The sequence below is a fragment of the Oncorhynchus gorbuscha genome, linkage group LG03 (genome assembly GCF_021184085.1).
Source record: "Oncorhynchus gorbuscha isolate QuinsamMale2020 ecotype Even-year linkage group LG03, OgorEven_v1.0, whole genome shotgun sequence".
NCBI classification, from domain to species: domain Eukaryota; kingdom Metazoa; phylum Chordata; class Actinopteri; order Salmoniformes; family Salmonidae; genus Oncorhynchus; species Oncorhynchus gorbuscha.
The window spans coordinates 93,749,444-93,767,220 of NC_060175.1; the positions used below are offsets into that span (position 1 = coordinate 93,749,444).

General features: G+C 44.6%; 1 protein-coding gene across 1 annotated transcript in view; it reads left to right on the forward strand.

Annotated features, from left to right (window-relative positions):
- LOC124032265 (low-density lipoprotein receptor-related protein 1-like) overlaps positions 1 to 17,777 on the forward strand; it is a 265,328-nt gene that overhangs the window by 45,125 nt on the left and 202,426 nt on the right. Inside the window, exon 2 of the mRNA XM_046344528.1 lies at positions 8,551 to 8,673. Coding sequence (XP_046200484.1) covers positions 8,551 to 8,673 — 123 coding nt within the window. The remainder of the gene's footprint in view (positions 1 to 8,550; positions 8,674 to 17,777) is intronic.

A 17,777-nucleotide genomic window follows, 5' to 3' on the forward strand; every position in this document is an offset into this window, starting at 1 on the left:
AAGAATGAATGAAAACAGAAATGAGACAATGTAAGAATAGGGTTAGCAGTGTGGTTAAGGTTAGGGTTAATGTTAGAGTTGGATTTTATGACTTTGTAACTGTGCTAGCTAGTGACCACTGCAGAGCTGCCTCCAGAGCAGGATTCATGACGATAAACGCTAACCTGCGTTTCCAGAGGTCCACTCATAACAGTGTCAATGTAATAGCAATACTAATGTAATCAAGTCACCTTTCAGCGGTGGCAGGAAAATAAAGTTATTTAACTGGCATTGCCAGCTTTAGCTTCAGCTGGCATCATGTCCTTATGCCTCTGCTGTTTACCGTTGGGTCCAGCCAGTCCCAGCAGGCCAAATAAAGGCCTTCTTCATTCATTACCTCTAACCTGTACCCCCGCAAACTAACTCGGTGTAACGATGTGCGTTGAGAGTCAGGAAGCAAGTTCGGGTAGTGAGTGTTTTAATAAATAAACGCAAAACAAGAAACACAAACAACGCACAGACTTAACACTGGAACAGAAACAATAACACCTGGGGAAGGAACCTAAGGGAGTGACATATATAGGGAAGGAACCTAAGGGAGTGACATATATAGGGAAGGAACCTAAGGGAGTGACATATGAAGGAACCTAAGGGAGTGACATATATAGGGAAGGAACCTAAGGGAGTGACATATATAGGGAAGGAACCTAAGGGAGTGACATATATAGGGAAGGAACCTAAGGGAGTGACATATATAGGGAAGGAACCTAAGGGAGTGACATATATAGGGAAGGAACCTAAGGGAGTGACATATATAGGGAAGGAACCTAAGGGAGTGACATATATAGGGAAGGAACCTAAGGGAGTGACATATATAGGGAAGGTAATCAGGGAGGTGATGGAGTCCAGGTGAGTCTGATGATGCGCAGGTGTGTGCAATACCGCTACTCGTGCACGCCAACGAGCGCCTGCGTTGCCAAGAGCTAAAATAGAAGTCATTCCTATTTCTGAAGCAGATCGCACTGCAAGTCCTGCCTCTCCCATCTCCTCATTGGTTATACCCACGTGGGTGATTGAAAGATGAAATATTCTGCCAGTTGTCGTGGTAATACTATGAAAGTGTAGATGCCAATCACCATATAAGTTCAAAGATGAAAAAGTCTGGAAGGAGGAGAGATGACTAGAAATGATTCGGTTGACCGTTTTATGTCGGAGTAGAGGTCCTTGTGCATTTTAGGTATACAACTCAATGTTTATATCCCAGGACAAATTAGCTAGCAACAGCAAGCTAACTAAATAGGACAAATTAGCTAGAAATTGCAAGCTAACTAGCTAAATTGCCATACATGTTTAATGCTTTTTGACCTGTCCCCAAATTAATGTCATTGGTTCAGAGTTTGTTTTGATATTTTAACCTGCGTGTCGTGATCGCGTTTGGTGTAGGGGGACAAAATAATGACAGTGATTGTGGAGGCCAGGTCATCTGATGCAGCACTCCATCACTCTCCTTGGTCAAATAGACCTTATACAGCCTGGAGGTGTGTTTTGGTTCATTGTCCTGTAGAAAAACAAATGATAGTTTCTCTAAGCGCAAACCAGATGGGATGGCATATCGCTGCATAATTCTGTGGTAGCCATGCTGGTTAAGTGTGCCTTGAATTCTAATTTATTATTTTTATTTCACCTTTATTTAACCAGGTAGGCAAGTTGAGAACAAGTTCTCATTTACAATTGCGACCTGGCTAAGATAAAGCAAAGCAGTTCGACAGATACAACGACACAGTTACACATGGAGTAAAACAAACATACAGTCAATAATACAGTATAAACAAGTCTATATACAATGTGAGCAAATGAGGTGAGAAGGGAGGTAAAGGCAAAAAAGGCCATGGTGGCAAAGTGAATACAATAAAGCAAGTAAAACACTGGAATGGTAGTTTTGCAATGGAAGAATGTGTAAAGTAGAAATAAAAATAATGGGGTGCAAAGGAGCAAAATAAATAAATAAATTAAATACAGTTGGGAAAGAGGTAGTTGTTTGGGCTAAATTATAGGTGGGCTATGTACAGGTGCAGTAATCTGTGAGCTGCTCTGACAGTTGGTGCTTAAAGCTAGTGAGGGAGATAAGTGTTTCCAGTTTCAGAGATTTTTGTAGTTCGTTCCAGTCATTGGCAGCAGAGAACTGGAAGGAGAGGCGGCCAAAGAAAGAATTGGTTTTGGGGGTGACTAGAGAGATATACCTGCTGGAGCGTGTGCTACAGGTGGGAGATGCTATGGTGACCAGCGAGCTGAGATAAGGGGGGACTTTACCTAGCAGGGTCTTGTAGATGACATGGAGTCAGTGGGTTTGGCGATGAGTATGAAGCGAGGGCCAGCCAACGTGAGCGTACAGGTCGCAATGGTGGGTAGTATATGGGGCTTTGGTGACAAAACGGATTGCACTGTGATAGACTGCATCCAATTTGTTGAGTAGGGTATTGGAGGCTATTTTGTAAATGACATCGCCAAAGTCGAGGATTGGTAGGATGGTCAGTTTTACAAGGGTATGTTTGGCAGCATGAGTGAAGGATGCTTTGTTGCGAAATAGGAAGCCAATTCTAGATTTAACTTTGGATTGGAGATGTTTGATATGGGTCTGGAAGGAGAGTTTACAGTCTAACCAGACACCTAAGTATTTGTAGTTGTCCACGTATTCTAAGTCGGAGCCGTCCAGAGTAGTGATGTTGGACAGGCGGGTAGGTGCAGGTAGCGATCGGTTGAAGAGCATGCATTTAGTTTTACTTGTATTTAAGAGCAATTGGAGGCCACGGAAGGAGAGTTGTATGGCATTGAAGCTTGCCTGGAGGGTTGTTAACACAGAAGGGCCAGAAGTATACAGAATGGTGTCGTCTGCGTAGAGGTGGATCAGAGACTCACCAGCAGCAAGAGCGACCTCATTGATGTATACAGAGAAGAGAGTCGGTCCATGAATTGAAGCCTGTGGCACCCCCATAGAGACTGCCAGAGGTCCGGACAGCAGACCCTCCGATTTGACACACTGAACTCTATCAGAGAAGTAGTTGGTGAACCAGGCGAGGCAATCATTTGAGAAACCAAGGCTGTCGAGTCTGCCAATGAGGATGTGGTAATTGACAGAGTCGAAAGCCTTGGCCAGATCAATGAATACGGCTGCACAGTAATGTTTCTTATCGATGGCGGTTAAGATATCGTTTAGGACCTTGAGCGTGGCTGAGGTGCACCCATGACCAGCTCTGAAACCAGATTGCATAGCAGAGAAGGTATGGTGAGATTCGAAATGGTCGGTAATCTGTTTGTTGACTTGGCTTTCGAAGACCTTAGAAAGGCATGGCAGGATAGATATAGGTCTGTAGCAGTTTGGGTCAAGAGTGTCCCCCCCTTTGAAGAGGGGGATGACCGCAGCTGCTTTCCAATCTTTGGGAATCTCAGACGACACGAAAGAGAGGTTGAACAGGCTAGTAATAGGGGTGGCAACAATTTCGGCAGATAATTTTAGAAAGAAAGGGTCCAGATTGTCTAGCCCGGCTGATTTGTAGGGGTCCAGATTTTGCAGCTCTTTCAGAACATCAGCTGAACGGATGTGGGAGAAGGAGAAATGGGGAAGGCTTGGGCGAGTTGCTGTTGGGGGTGCAGTGCTGTTGACCGGGGTAGGAGTAGCCAGGAGGAAAGCATGGCCAGCCGTAGAAAAATGCTTATTGAAATTCTCAATTATGGTGGATTTATCAGTGGTGACAGTGTTTCCTATCTTCAGTGCAGTGGGCAGCTGGGAGGAGGTGTTCTTATTCTCCATGGACTTTACAGTGTCCCAGAACCTTTTTGAGTTAGTGTTGCAGGAAGCAAATTTCTGCTTGAAAAAGCTAGCCTTGCATTTTCTAACTGCCTGTGTATAATGGTTTCTAGCTTCCCTGAACAGCTGCATATCACGGGAGCTGTTCGATGCTAATGCGGAACGCCATAGGATGTTTTTGTGTTGGTTAAGGGCAGTCAGGTCTGGGGAGAACCAAGGGCTATACCTGTTCCTGGTTCTAAATTTCTTGAATGGGGCATGTTTATTTAAGATGGTTAGGAAGGCATTTAAAAAAATATCCAGGCATCCTCTACTGACGGGATGAGATCAATATCCTTCCAGGATACCCCGGCCAGGTCGATTAGAAAGGCCTGCTCGCTGAAGTGTTTCAGGGAGCGTTTTACAGTGATGAGTGGAGGTCGTTTGACCGCTGACCCATTACGGATGCAGGCAATGAGGCAGTGATCGCTGAGATCTTGGTTGAAGACAGCAGAGGTGTATTTAGAGGGGAAGTTGGTTAGGATGATATCTTTGAGAGTGCCCGTGTTTAAGGCTTTGGGGAGGTACCTGGTAGGTTCATTGATAATTTGTGTGAGATTGAGGGCAACAAGTTTAGATTGTAGGATGTCTCTATAAGCTTGGCACATTTAGCCACTGGGATTTTTGCCCATTCTTCAAGGCTAAACTGCTCCAGCTCCTTCAAGTTGGATTGGTTCCGCTGGTGTACAGCAATCTTTAAGTCATACCACAGATTTCCAATTGGATTGAGGTCTGGGCTTTGACTAGGCCATTCCAAGACATTTAAATGTTTCCCCTTAAACCACTCAAGTGTTGTTTTAGCAGTGTGCTTAGGGTGATTGTCCTGCTGGAAGGTGAACCTCTGTCCCAGTCTCAAATCTTTGGAAGACTGAAACAGGTTTCCCCCAAGAATGTTCCTGTATTTAGCACCATCCATGATTCTGACCAGTTTCCCAGTTCCCCTATTAATGGAAGGGTAGTATATTAATGGAAGGGTAGTATAATAAATGGAAGGGTAGTATATTAATGGAAGAGTAGTATATTAATGGAAGAGTAGAATTTAATTGGAAGTGGAGCTAATGTATTTACAGCATTTCAGAATTGACCAATAAATAAACAAAATAGACAGAAATTACCAATAAATATAGGAAGCTGTAACTTCCAATAACCCTCAGGTTAGCCTTGGTTAGCCTAGCCTAGTATCCCAGTGCTCCCTCATGTGCTGTGTGTGTCGTCTTAGTTGATTCAGTCATTGGCCTCTGTCCCTTCTTTTATAGCTTTCTCTCCTTCCCTCCACTCATTCCCTTTCTTATTTCCCCTCTCCCCTGTGCTGTTGTTAGGGCACTTTCCACTTAGTACTCTCGTGCCTCCCAATCTATTCGTGGTTGTGTTCAAACATTACATTCCTGGGACACTGGAAAATGCCTTCATTTGGAAATGTTCGTTCTCTCATGTCCTTGAGTGTAAATTGAGAGGCCTGAAAGAGAGCTGCGATGTGGCTTTGAATGTTAAGTGTCATCACTCTCTTCATTGTTTCAAATATCAAGGTGTTGTTAGTGTATTAAAGACAGCTGTCATTTGATCTGCAGCAAAATATTTAGCTTCTAATTGTATTTATAATAACCTGACACTCATGAGTCACCGCATTTGACCACACACACACACGCACGCATGTACACACACACACACACACACACACACACACACACACACACACACACACACACACACACACACACACACACACACACACACACACACACACACACACACACACACACACACACACACACACACACACACACACACACACACACACACACACACGAACAAAACCACACATGTTATGTTCTTCTATCCTCGTGGAGACCTAAAATTAATTTCCTAACCCTAACCCTATATGTAACCTTAAGCCTAACCCATAAGCTTAAAATAGCCTTTATCCTCAGGGGATGTGGGAAATGTACCCACGAGGGATAATTGTCCTTGTTTTATTATCCTTGTGGTGACTTTTGGGGATTTTAGGTCCCCACAAGGATAGAAGAACCAATCCACCCACACACACACACCCTCCCTCCCAGCGCTCTCTAGCCTCAATCCCTTACCCTGACAGTTTAGAGAGAACGTGACCGCAATGATACACTGCCCTAATACTCTCTAGTGATTACTGTCACATTGCTTCTCCTTTGTGGTGCACCCGCATCGCCTTCCTTCCCACAAACACTTCTCTGCCTGCCAAGTGAAGGAGAGGGGGAAAGAAGGAGAGGGGGAAAGAAGGAGAGGGGGAAAGAAGGAGAGGGGGAGAGGTCAGCCAGGGCGAGTAAGGACACCCAGGGTGAGTGGGGATAGGGCCCCGTACCTGCAGAGAATTACAATTAGATGCTCTGCGCTGCGACTGTGAGTGAGTGTGTGTGACTCCTCCCCCTCCTCTTCTCCCACCTCATCCTCCCCATCTTTCTCCTTCACTCCTAAGATGAGGGTTCTCCTCCTCCTACCCCTCTTCATCCTCCTCCTCTATATGAATACCAATGTCACTGAGTGAGTGAGGAAACGCACTGCCAGTCTCAGCCTGTCAAACTAGCATCTTTGTCATAAGACCTGGCAGTCAGTTCCCCACAGGTCTGGGTTGGAATTTTCTAGACTCATGGAAATAGATTTAAAAGACCATAGCCCAGATCAGGGTGACACACACACACACACACACACACACACACACACACACACACACACACACACACACACACACACACACACACACACACACACACACACACACACACACACACACACACACACACACACACACACACACACACACACACACACACACACACACACACACACACACACACATATACGCACACGCACATGCACAACCTGTGGCTGGATGACCATGCAGAGGTCAACACAAGTTCACACAACCTTGCTCTTTATCCCACCCACCACAGGAAATGTGATGCCTTCTAAGAAAAAGCCCAGTGTGGTATTTCTGAGCAGTATATGTCAGCAGAGATTATTGAGGTTGATGTACCACATGGTAGCACCACAGAGTAGCCCTGACAGCTCAATGGCCCAGTAACTATTTCTGGCACTGCCCCACGGCTGACATCATTAAACGGAAACTCACACCTGGGTCCAAATAGTATTAGCTATCTTCAAAATATTCTAGCTGCCCTGGATTGGGCTTGCCTGGTGCAATGGAACAAATGGAATAGTCCCGAAAGTTGCAAACCCACCCAGCTGACACTCCAGCCAGGCTCAATCAAACTCTGAGCGTTTTTTGAAAGATAATAAATACTACTTGAACCCAGGTCTGTTAAGTCAGCCACACTCTGGAAAATGTGTAAAGATCCACTGTATTAGGCCAGTCTATGTAAGTCTATATTCATAGGTTGCATGTGTCGTCACAATATTGCTTTGAACGTTCATTTTGGACTGATGCCCGACTGAGTATTCTACTAAATACAGAGAGTAATGAGAGCTGATGGAGATTTCATCAACAGTGCATCATAGTGGCTTGGCAATACAATGACATTCAAAAGGAGGCAAATAATTGCAGGAAAACCTTTGTAATAATTTTGATGTCACCAGATTGACTTTAGATGAAGTATAACGTTAGCTAGCTAGCTAAGATTGAGGGCATGCCACAGGATTTTAGCTAGATAATGTTAGCATTGCTAGCTATTTTTGACGAACTTTGCTAGCTAATGACAACATTGACATCTGTCTAAAGTAATTCTGATGACATGATAATGCTGGAAAAGTAATTTCTTGCTAAATATTTTATTACTTTAGCAATGTCATCTTATTTCCAGGCACTATAGTGTAATTTAGACAAAACAGTAGTTAGCCTACGTCCAGAATGACTGGTTATCACCACTTTAGAATGCTTATCACCACTTTAGGGCCACTTTAGGGCACTACTATGGCGCCGCCGGTAGATTGCGGCTTGAGAACGTTCATAACAATGGAATGATGCAACGAGTGACGGAGGTGCAACCTATGAACATTACCACTATGTCAAACCGCCCACAAAACATGACAAAGTTGTCTCAAACAAAGTACACTCCTGATTCAAGAAATATATTCAGTGGTGGTCTACTAGCCTGCTTTCTGTTCAGTTTAAAATAAAACATAAATGCCTTTACAGAAGTACAGGAATACAGTATACTAGTTTGGTTTTAGGGGAAAACATACAAAAAATAAATAACTAGAAAAACAAAATGTTGGGCCTCCCGGGTGGCGCAGTGGTCTAAGGCACTGCATCTCTGTGCCACCAGAGACTCTGGGTTCGAGCCCAGGCTCTGTCGCAGCCGGCCGCGACCGGGAGGTCCATGGGGCGACGCACAATTGGCCTAGCGTCGTCCGGTTTAGGGAGGGTTTGGCCGGTAGGGATATCCTTGTCTCATCGCGCACTAGCTACTCCTGTGGGGGGCCAAGCGCAGTGCATGCTGACCAGGTTGCCAGGTGTACGGTGTTTCCTCCAACACATTGGTGTGGCTAGCTTCCGGGTTGGATGTGCATTGTTTCAAGAATCAATTCGGCTAGGTTGGGTTGTGTTTCGGAGGACGCATGGCTCTCAACCTTCGCCTCTCCTGAGTCCGTATGGGAGTTGCAGCGATGAGATAAGCATTTAACTACTACCAGTTGAATACCACGGAATTGGGGAGGAAAAAGGGGTAAAAAAACAAAGAAACAAAAACAAATGTTGGTAATAGTACATGTGTTCTGTGTTCTGTCTCTTCCAGCTCCGAAGACCTGTAGTCCTAAGCAGTTTGTGTGTAAAGATCAGGTGACCTGCATCTCTAAAGGATGGCGCTGTGATGGTGAGAAGGATTGTCCAGATGGGTCGGACGAGTCGCCTGATATCTGTAAGTACAGTTTAGGGCTGTCCCCTACTAAAACAAATTATGATAGACCGAGAGTCGTCTGTCCTTTCGACCAATCGATTGGTTGTAATGTTTATAGACACATCCTATGTGTTTTAATCAAATCAACTACATGCACTGAGCTTGTCTGATGCTTTAAACACACTGTTTGATTAAATAATTAAGACACAAATTACTACAGGGAGTTCGACCGTGTTAAAAACAATGACAGCGAGTGACTGTGTGACTAGCACCCAATGTCTCTCTCTCCTCCCTGCTGCAGCGACCACCACCGAACATCAACAGTGCGTATTGTGCTGTCCGTGTTGCAGAAGATGCACTATAAGTACAGCCACTTCGGACTCAAAATTCTGTTACTGAAATCCCTCATTTGTTTAGGAAAAACATTAGAGAGAGAATGATTTATTTCAGACTTTATTTCTTTCATCACATTCCCAGTGGGTCAGAAGTTTACATACACTCAATTAGTATTTGGTAGCATTGCTTTTAAATTGTTTAACTTGGGTCAAACATTTCAGGTAGCCTTCCACAAGCTTCCCACAATAAGTTGGGTGAATTTTGGCCCATTCCTCCTGACAGAGCTGGTGTAACTAAGTCAGGTTTGTAGGCTTCCTTGCTAGCACACGCTTTTTCAGTTCTGCCCACAAATGTTCTATGGGATTTAGGTCAGGGCTTTGTGAGGGCCACTCCAATACCTTGACTTTGTTGTCCTTAAGCCATTTTGCCACAACTTTGGAAGTATGCTTGGGGTCATTGTCCATTTGGAAGACCCATTTGCGACCAAGCTTTAACTTCTTGACTGATGTCTTGCATGAGGCTCTGCTGAACAGAATCAGTAGGCTATTAAACAAACACTCAAACAGGCAACAGAAGCAGGATCTGTCTTATTTCTGTAAATATATATGTATATATATATATGTATATATATATGTATATATATATATGTATATGTATATGTATATATATATATATATGTATGAATTATAAAGCCAGGTACATTTAACAGTTGATTATAGACCTAATTAAGTTGGAGTTTCCTCTCTCCTCACTCTCTTCTTAGACAATAAGACAAGGGCTGTTTTCTCATCTCCTAACTCTGCTGCTGCCTCCGCCACATTGTTTTCCACACCAGTATGCTGATTAACTTTGCTGTTATGCATATAGCAACATGGTCTAGGAAAAGGCGCCAATTCAACAGTGCAATGATGTGTTTCAGAACCCCGGACAGCAACCGCTGTTCATCACGGGAGAAAGCACATTTGTCATAAAATAATAATATTTGTATTAGTTTTTCACCCTTGTTCTTACGTAATATAACCATATACAATTTCAGTAGCACATGTCTTAGACTGATGGACTGGACCATCCCCACAGCCTCCACAATGGATCCGGGTTTTTTCTATGTTTGTGCTTTTCTGTAAACCAATTTCTGTGTTCATGCAAGTGACTGATTGAACAAATCTTCACTCTCAGTGTCGGCAATTTGGCACTACGCCCAGAACCTTGTTAAGAGAAAGGGATATCTCAGTTTCATGGTCTCGATTTAGAGAGAAGAAGCCTTGTGAGGTGTTGGTCTGTCACATGCTTGAACCAGTATTGGTTGGTCACATGAATTAAACAAACGTTAATTATTAATTCATTATTAATAAGCTAAATCATGCAAATTTGACTTGTCTGCAGTATATAAGAACTAAACAGGACTGCCCCGTTATAACTTCTGACAGATGTCCACTATGATGCATGAAGTTTGTTGGAACCTCTCTGACGCACTGACAATAAACAATGATTCATTTAAGATTGACTTCGAGTGTCTCCAAGTAAGAATTTCAACAACATTACCTTTGTAATTTTTTTTCTTAACTCTATTTTCTTACAACTACATTGTTGGTTTGGGCTTTTCAGTAAGCATTTCACAGTAAGGTCTACACTTGTTGTATTGTGACATAAAATCACATTTGATTTGATTTGAGATTCAGCTGCTGGCCAATTTTGCCTGGAGAGGCTGGTCGGGGGGCCGGAACCGACTGTAATTACAAATAATTTGCAGACTGCAAATTGACTGGAATTGACTAAAACATAATAATTTCAAACCTCGCTTACATTTGAATACGATGTGTCTCTATACTTGGGAACAGATTTCTTCAATTAAAATCATTTGGAGCTTAGTGTTTTTTATGTCCAACAATGAAAATTGGGTTTAGAAAGGACATTGGGTTTATATGTTTTCTGATGGCTCTTTAGCTTCACTAACCTCGCTTCCCATTCAGCTCATCCACAGATGATATTCAGTACAAACCATGGTGGCTATGTCTTGGTACTCACATCGCCATTTAATTAGTGCAGTAAAGACATAAAGCCTTGTTCTGCCAGTGTAACATTGGTCAGGTTCTGCCCTCTCTGTCTGTCTGAAGGACATGGGTGTAGCATCTGCCCTGTCTGACTGCCATGTCTGGCTGGGCTGGGATGGCTGTTATAGTCGAGTGAGTTATAGCGCTCTCTAATGAAGTCCTGTTGTTTAGTCTGACTTTTCAGAGGGATGTGTCTGCTCATGTCTAAACTCTGCCTCATCTGATATGTGTGGTCTCTCTGAGAGGCTGTCCCAGGCAAGACACTCCCATCTAACAGCCACCCTCTCCATTGCTGTTCTACACCCTATAAACTCTCATCATGTACGGCCTCCCTGTGTGTATCTATGCGTATGAAGGAGGCTCCTAACGGAGACAACAAGTGTCTGTGTGCCACACCTCACATCTGTTAGGCCACGAACCCTCTCCCTCCCAACAGTCAGGCTGGCATGGGGAGACGACTCATCAGACAAATGGCTGACAGCCAGAACAAACGCGTTTGTTATTGCTGGAGAAAAACACCAATAAGTGCACACAGATGGGCCTTTTGGATTCAACATTTATGAAATAGCTCAGTGGAAAAAATCCTCCTCTGTTGTTGTGCTGAAAGCTAAATAAAACATGAACATTGGTGTTGAAATAGAGAGAGGGAAGTTTATATTAATGTGTATGTCATTGTGTCTGAGCTTGGATGCGTCTCCCATGGATAGGTCATCAAGTTCTCTGTTGTGTTCTGTTGTATTCATGCCTGGTTCCAGATCTAATTGTGCTGTCTTGTCAACTCCTATGGTCATTGGTGTGACTGTTACCATAGAAATGGGCAAGACGGTACAAACAGATCTGGAACCAAGGGAGTTGTATCACATTCCCCTCTCCAAGATCTCCTATCTCTGGCAGTTCTGTGAGTACACTGGATCCCCAGACGGACTTCGTACAAGCGTTGGTTGCCTCAGTCTGGGTCAAAATGTGTTAGACACAAACACACTCTCTCTCTCCTAACTCCATGTCCTCCTCTTCTAGACACAAACACACTCTCTCCTAATTCCATGTCCTCCTCTTCTAGACACAAACACTCTCTCTCCTAACTCCATGTCCTCCTCTCCTACACATAAACACACTCTCTCCTAACTCCATGACCTCCTCTTCTAGACATAAACACACTCTCTCTCCTAACTCCATGTCCTCCTCTTCTAGACACAAACACACTCTCTCTCCTAACTCCATGTCCCCCTCTTCTAGACACAAACACACTCTCTCTCCTAACTCCATGTCCTCCTCTTCTAGACACAAACACAATCTCTCCTAATTCCATGTCCTTATCTTCAAGACACAAACATACACACTCTCTCTCCTAACTCCATGTCCGCCTCTTCAAGACACAAACACACACTCTCTCTCTCCTAAATCCATGTCCTCCTCTTCGAGACACACACACTCTCTCTCTCCTAACTCCATGTCCTCCTCTTCTACACATAAACACTCTCTCTCCTAACTCCATGTCCTCCTCTTCTAGACACAAACACAATCTCTCCTAATTCCATGTCCTTATCTTCAAGACACAAACATACACACTCTCTCTCCTAACTCCATGTCCGCCTCTTCAAGACACAAACACACACTCTCTCTCTCCTAAATCCATGTCCTCCTCTTCGAGACACACACACTCTCTCTCTCCTAACTCCATGTCCTCCTCTTCGAGACACACACACTCTCTCTCTCCTAACTCCATGTCCTCCTCTTCTACAGATAAACACTCTCTCTCCTAACTCCATGTCCTCCTCTTCTAGACACAAACACACTCTCTCCTAACTCCATGTCCTCCTCTTCGAGACACACACACACTCTCTCTCCTAACTCCATGTCCGCCTCTTCTAGACACAAACACACACACTCTTTCCTAACTCCATGTCCTCTTCTTCTAGACACAAACACACTCTCTCCTAACTCCATGTCCTCCTCTTCGAGACACACACACACTCTCTCTCCTAACTCCATGTCTGCCTCTTCTAGACACAAACACACACACTCTGTCCTAACTCCATGTCCTCTTCTTCTAGACACAAACACACTCTCTGCTAATTCCATGTCCTCCTCTTCTACACATAAACACACTCTCTCCTAACTCCATGTCCTTATCTTCAAGACACAAACACACACACTCTCTCTCCTAAATCCATGTCCTCCTCTTCTAAACACAAATACACACCCTCTCTCTCCTAACTCCATGTCCTCCTCTTCTAGACACAAACACACTCTCTCTCTCCTAAATCCATGTCCTCCTCTTCGAGACACACACACACTCTCTCTCCTAACTCCATGTCCGCCTCTTCTAGACACAAACACACACACTCTTTCCTAACTCCATGTCCTCTTCTTCTAGACACAAACACACTCTCTCCTAACTCCATGTCCTCCTCTTCGAGACACACACACACTCTCTCTCCTAACTCCATGTCCGCCTCTTCTAGACACAAACACACACACTCTGTCCTAACTCCATGTCCTCTTCTTCTAGACACAAACACACTCTCTCCTAATTCCATGTCCTCCTCTTCTAGACACAAACACACTCTCCTAACTCCATGTCCTCCTCTTCGAGACACACACACACACACTCTCTCTCCTAACTCCATGTCCGCCTCTTCAAGACACAAACACACACTCTCTCTCTCCTAAATCCATGTCCTCCTCTTCGAGACACACACACTCTCTCTCTCCTAACTCCATGTCCTCCTCTTCTACACATAAACACACTCTCTCCTAACTCCATGTCCTCCTCTTCGAGACACACACACACTCTCTCTCCTAACTCCATGTCCGCCTCTTCTAGACACAAACACACACACTCTGTCCTAACTCCATGTCCTCTTCTTCTAGACACAAACACACTCTCTCCTAATTCCATGTCCTCCTCTTCTAGACACAAACACACTCTCCTAACTCCATGTCCTCCTCTTCGAGACACACAACACACACTCTCTCTCCTAACTCCATGTCCTCCTCTTCAAGACACAAACACACACTCTCTCTCTCCTAAATCCATGTCCTCCTCTTCTAGACACAAACACTCTCTCTCTCCTAACTCCATGTCCTCCTCTTCTACACATAAACACTCTCTCTCCTAACTCCATGTCCTCCTCTTCTAGACAAAAACACACTCTCTCCTAACTCCATGTCCTCCTCTTCGAGACACAAACACTCTCTCTCTCCTAACTCCATGTCCTCCTCTTCTAGTCACAAACACACTCTCTCTCTCCTTACTCCATGTCCTCCTCTTCTAGTCACAAACACTCTCTCTCCTTACTCCATGTCCTCCTCTTCTAGTCACAAACACTCTCTCTCCTTACTCCATGTCCTCCTCTTCTAGTCACAAACACTCTCTCTCTCCTAACTCCATGTCCTCCTCTTCTAGTCACAAACACACTCTCTCTCTCCTTACTCCATGTCCTCCTCTTCTAGTCACAAACACTCTCTCTCTCCTAACTCCATGTCCTCCTCTTCTAGTCACAAACACACTCTCTCTCTCCTTACTCCATGTCCTCCTCTTCTAGTCACAAACACTCTCTGCTTACTCCATGTCCTCCTCTTCTAGTCACAAACACTCTCTCTCCTTACTCCATGTCCTCCTCTTCTAGTCACAAACACTCTCTCTCCTTACTCCATGTCCTCCTCTTCTAGTCACAAACACTCTCTCTCTCCTAACTCCATGTCCTCCTCTTCTAGTCACAAACACTCTCTCTCCTTACTCCATGTCCTCCTCTTCTAGTCACAAACACTCTCTCTCCTTACTCCATGTCCTCCTCTTCTAGTCACAAACACTCTCTTTCCTTACTCCATGTCCTCCTCTTCTAGTCACAAACACTCTCTCTCCTTACTCCATGTCCTCCTTTTCTAGTCACAAACACTCTCTCTCCTTACTCCATGTCCTCCTCTTCTAGTCACAAACACTCTCTCTCCTTACTCCATGTCCTCCTCTTCTAGTCACAAACACTCTCTCTCCTTACTCCATGTCCTCCTCTTCTAGTCACAAACACACTCTCTCTCCTAACTCCATGTCCTCCTCTTCTAGTCACAAACACTCTCTATCTCCTAACTCCATGTCCTCCTCTTCGAGACACACACACACTCTCTCTCCTAACTCCATGTCCGCCTCTTCTAGACACAAACACACACACTCTGTCCTAACTCCATGTCCTCTTCTTCTAGACAGAAACACACTCTCTCCTAATTCCATGTCCTCCTCTTCTAGACACAAACACACTCTCCTAACTCCATGTCCTCCTCTTCGAGACACAAACACACACTCTCTCTCTCCTAAATCCATGTCCTCCTCTTCGAGACACACACACTCTCTCTCTCCTAACTCCATGTCCTCCTCTTCTACACATAAACACTCTCTCTCCTAACTCCATGTCCTCCTCTTCTACACATAAACACTCTCTCTCCTAACTCCATGTCCTCCTCTTCTAGACAAAAACACACTCTCTCCTAACTCCATGTCCTCCTCTTCTAGTCACAAACACACTCTCTCTCCTTACTCCATGTCCTCCTCTTCTAGTCACAAACACTCTCTCTCTCTCCTTACTCCATGTCCTCCTCTTCTAGTCACAAACACACTCTCTCTCTCCTTACTCCATGTCCTCCTCTTCTAGTCACACACACTCTCTCTCTCTCTAACTCCATGTCCTCCTCTTCTAGTCACAAACACACTCTCTCTCCTAACTCCATGTCCTCCTCTTCTAGTCACAAACACTCTCTCTCTCCTAACTCCATGTCCTCCTCTTCTAGTCACAAACACACTCTCTCTCTCCTTACTCCATGTCCTCCTCTTCTAGTCACAAACACTCTCTCTCCTTACTCCATGTCCTCCTCTTCTAGTCACAAACACTCTCTCTCCTTACTCCATGTCCTCCTCTTCTAGTCACAAACACTCTCTCTCTCTAACTCCATGTCCTCCTCTTCTAGTCACAAACACTCTCTCTCCTAACTCCATGTCCTCCTCTTCTAGTCACAAACACTCTCTCTCCTAACTCCATGTCCTCCTCTTCTAGACACACACACACTCTCTCTCCTAACTCCATGTCCTCCTCTTCTAGACACAAACACACACACTCTGTCCTAACTCCATGTCCTCTTCTTCTAGACACAAACACACTCTCTCTCTAATTCCATGTCCTCCTCTTCTAGACACAAACACACTCTCTAACTCCATGTCCTCCTCTTCTAGACACAAACACTCTCTCTCCTAACTCCATGTCCTCCTCTTCTAGACACAAACACACTCTCTCTCCCTAAATCCATGTCCTCCTCTTCTAGACACAAACACTCTCTCTCCTAACTCCATGTCCTCCTCTTCTAGACACAAACACTCTCTCTCTCCTAACTCCATGTCCTCCTCTTCTACAGATAAACACTCTCTCTCTAACTCCATGTCCTCCTCTTCTAGACACAAACACACTCTCTCCTAACTCCATGTCCTCCTCTTCTAGACACAAACACACTCTCTCTCCTAACTCCATGTCCTCCTCTTCTAGACACAAACACACACTCTTTCCTAACTCCATGTCCTCTTCTTCTAGACACAAACACACTCTCTCCTAACTCCATGTCCTCCTCTTCTAGACACAAACACTCTCTCCCTAACTCCATGTCTGCCTCTTCTAGACACAAACACACACACTCTGTCCTAACTCCATGTCCTCTTCTTCTAGACACAAACACACTCTCTGCTAATTCCATGTCCTCCTCTTCTACACATAAACACTCTCTCTCTAACTCCATGTCCTCCTCTTCAAGACACAAACACACACTCTCTCTAACTCCTAAATCCATGTCCTCCTCTTCTAAACACAAATACACACCCTCTCTCTCCTAACTCCATGTCCTCCTCTTCTAGACACAAACACACTCTCTCTCTCCTAAATCCATGTCCTCCTCTTCTAGACACACACACACTCTCTCTCTAACTCCATGTCCGCCTCTTCTAGTCACAAACACACACACTCTTCCTAACTCCATGTCCTCTTCTTCTAGACACAAACACACTCTCTCCTAACTCCATGTCCTCCTCTTCTAGACACACACACACTCTCTCCTAACTCCATGTCCTCCTCTTCTAGACACAAACACACACACTCTGTCCTAACTCCATGTCCTCTTCTTCTAGACACAAACACACTCTCTCTAATTCCATGTCCTCCTCTTCTAGACACAAACACACTCTCCTAACTCCATGTCCTCCTCTTCGAGACACACACACACACTCTCTCTCCTAACTCCATGTCCGCCTCTTCAAGACACAAACACACACTCTCTCTCTCCTAAATCCATGTCCTCCTCTTCGAGACACACTCTCTCTCTCTCCCTAACTCCATGTCCTCCTCTTCTACACATAAACACACTCTCTCTAACTCCATGTCCTCCTCTTCGAGACACACACACACTCTCTCTCCTAACTCCATGTCCGCCTCTTCTAGACACAAACACACACTCTGTCCCTAACTCCATGTCCTCTTCTTCTAGACACAAACACACTCTCTCCTAATTCCATGTCCTCCTCTTCTAGACACAAACACACTCTCTAACTCCATGTCCTCCTCTTCGAGACACACACACACACACTCTCTCTCCTAACTCCATGTCCGCCTCTTCAAGACACAAACACACACTCTCTCTCTCTAAATCCATGTCCTCCTCTTCGAGACACACACACTCTCTCTCTCCTAACTAACTCCATGTCCT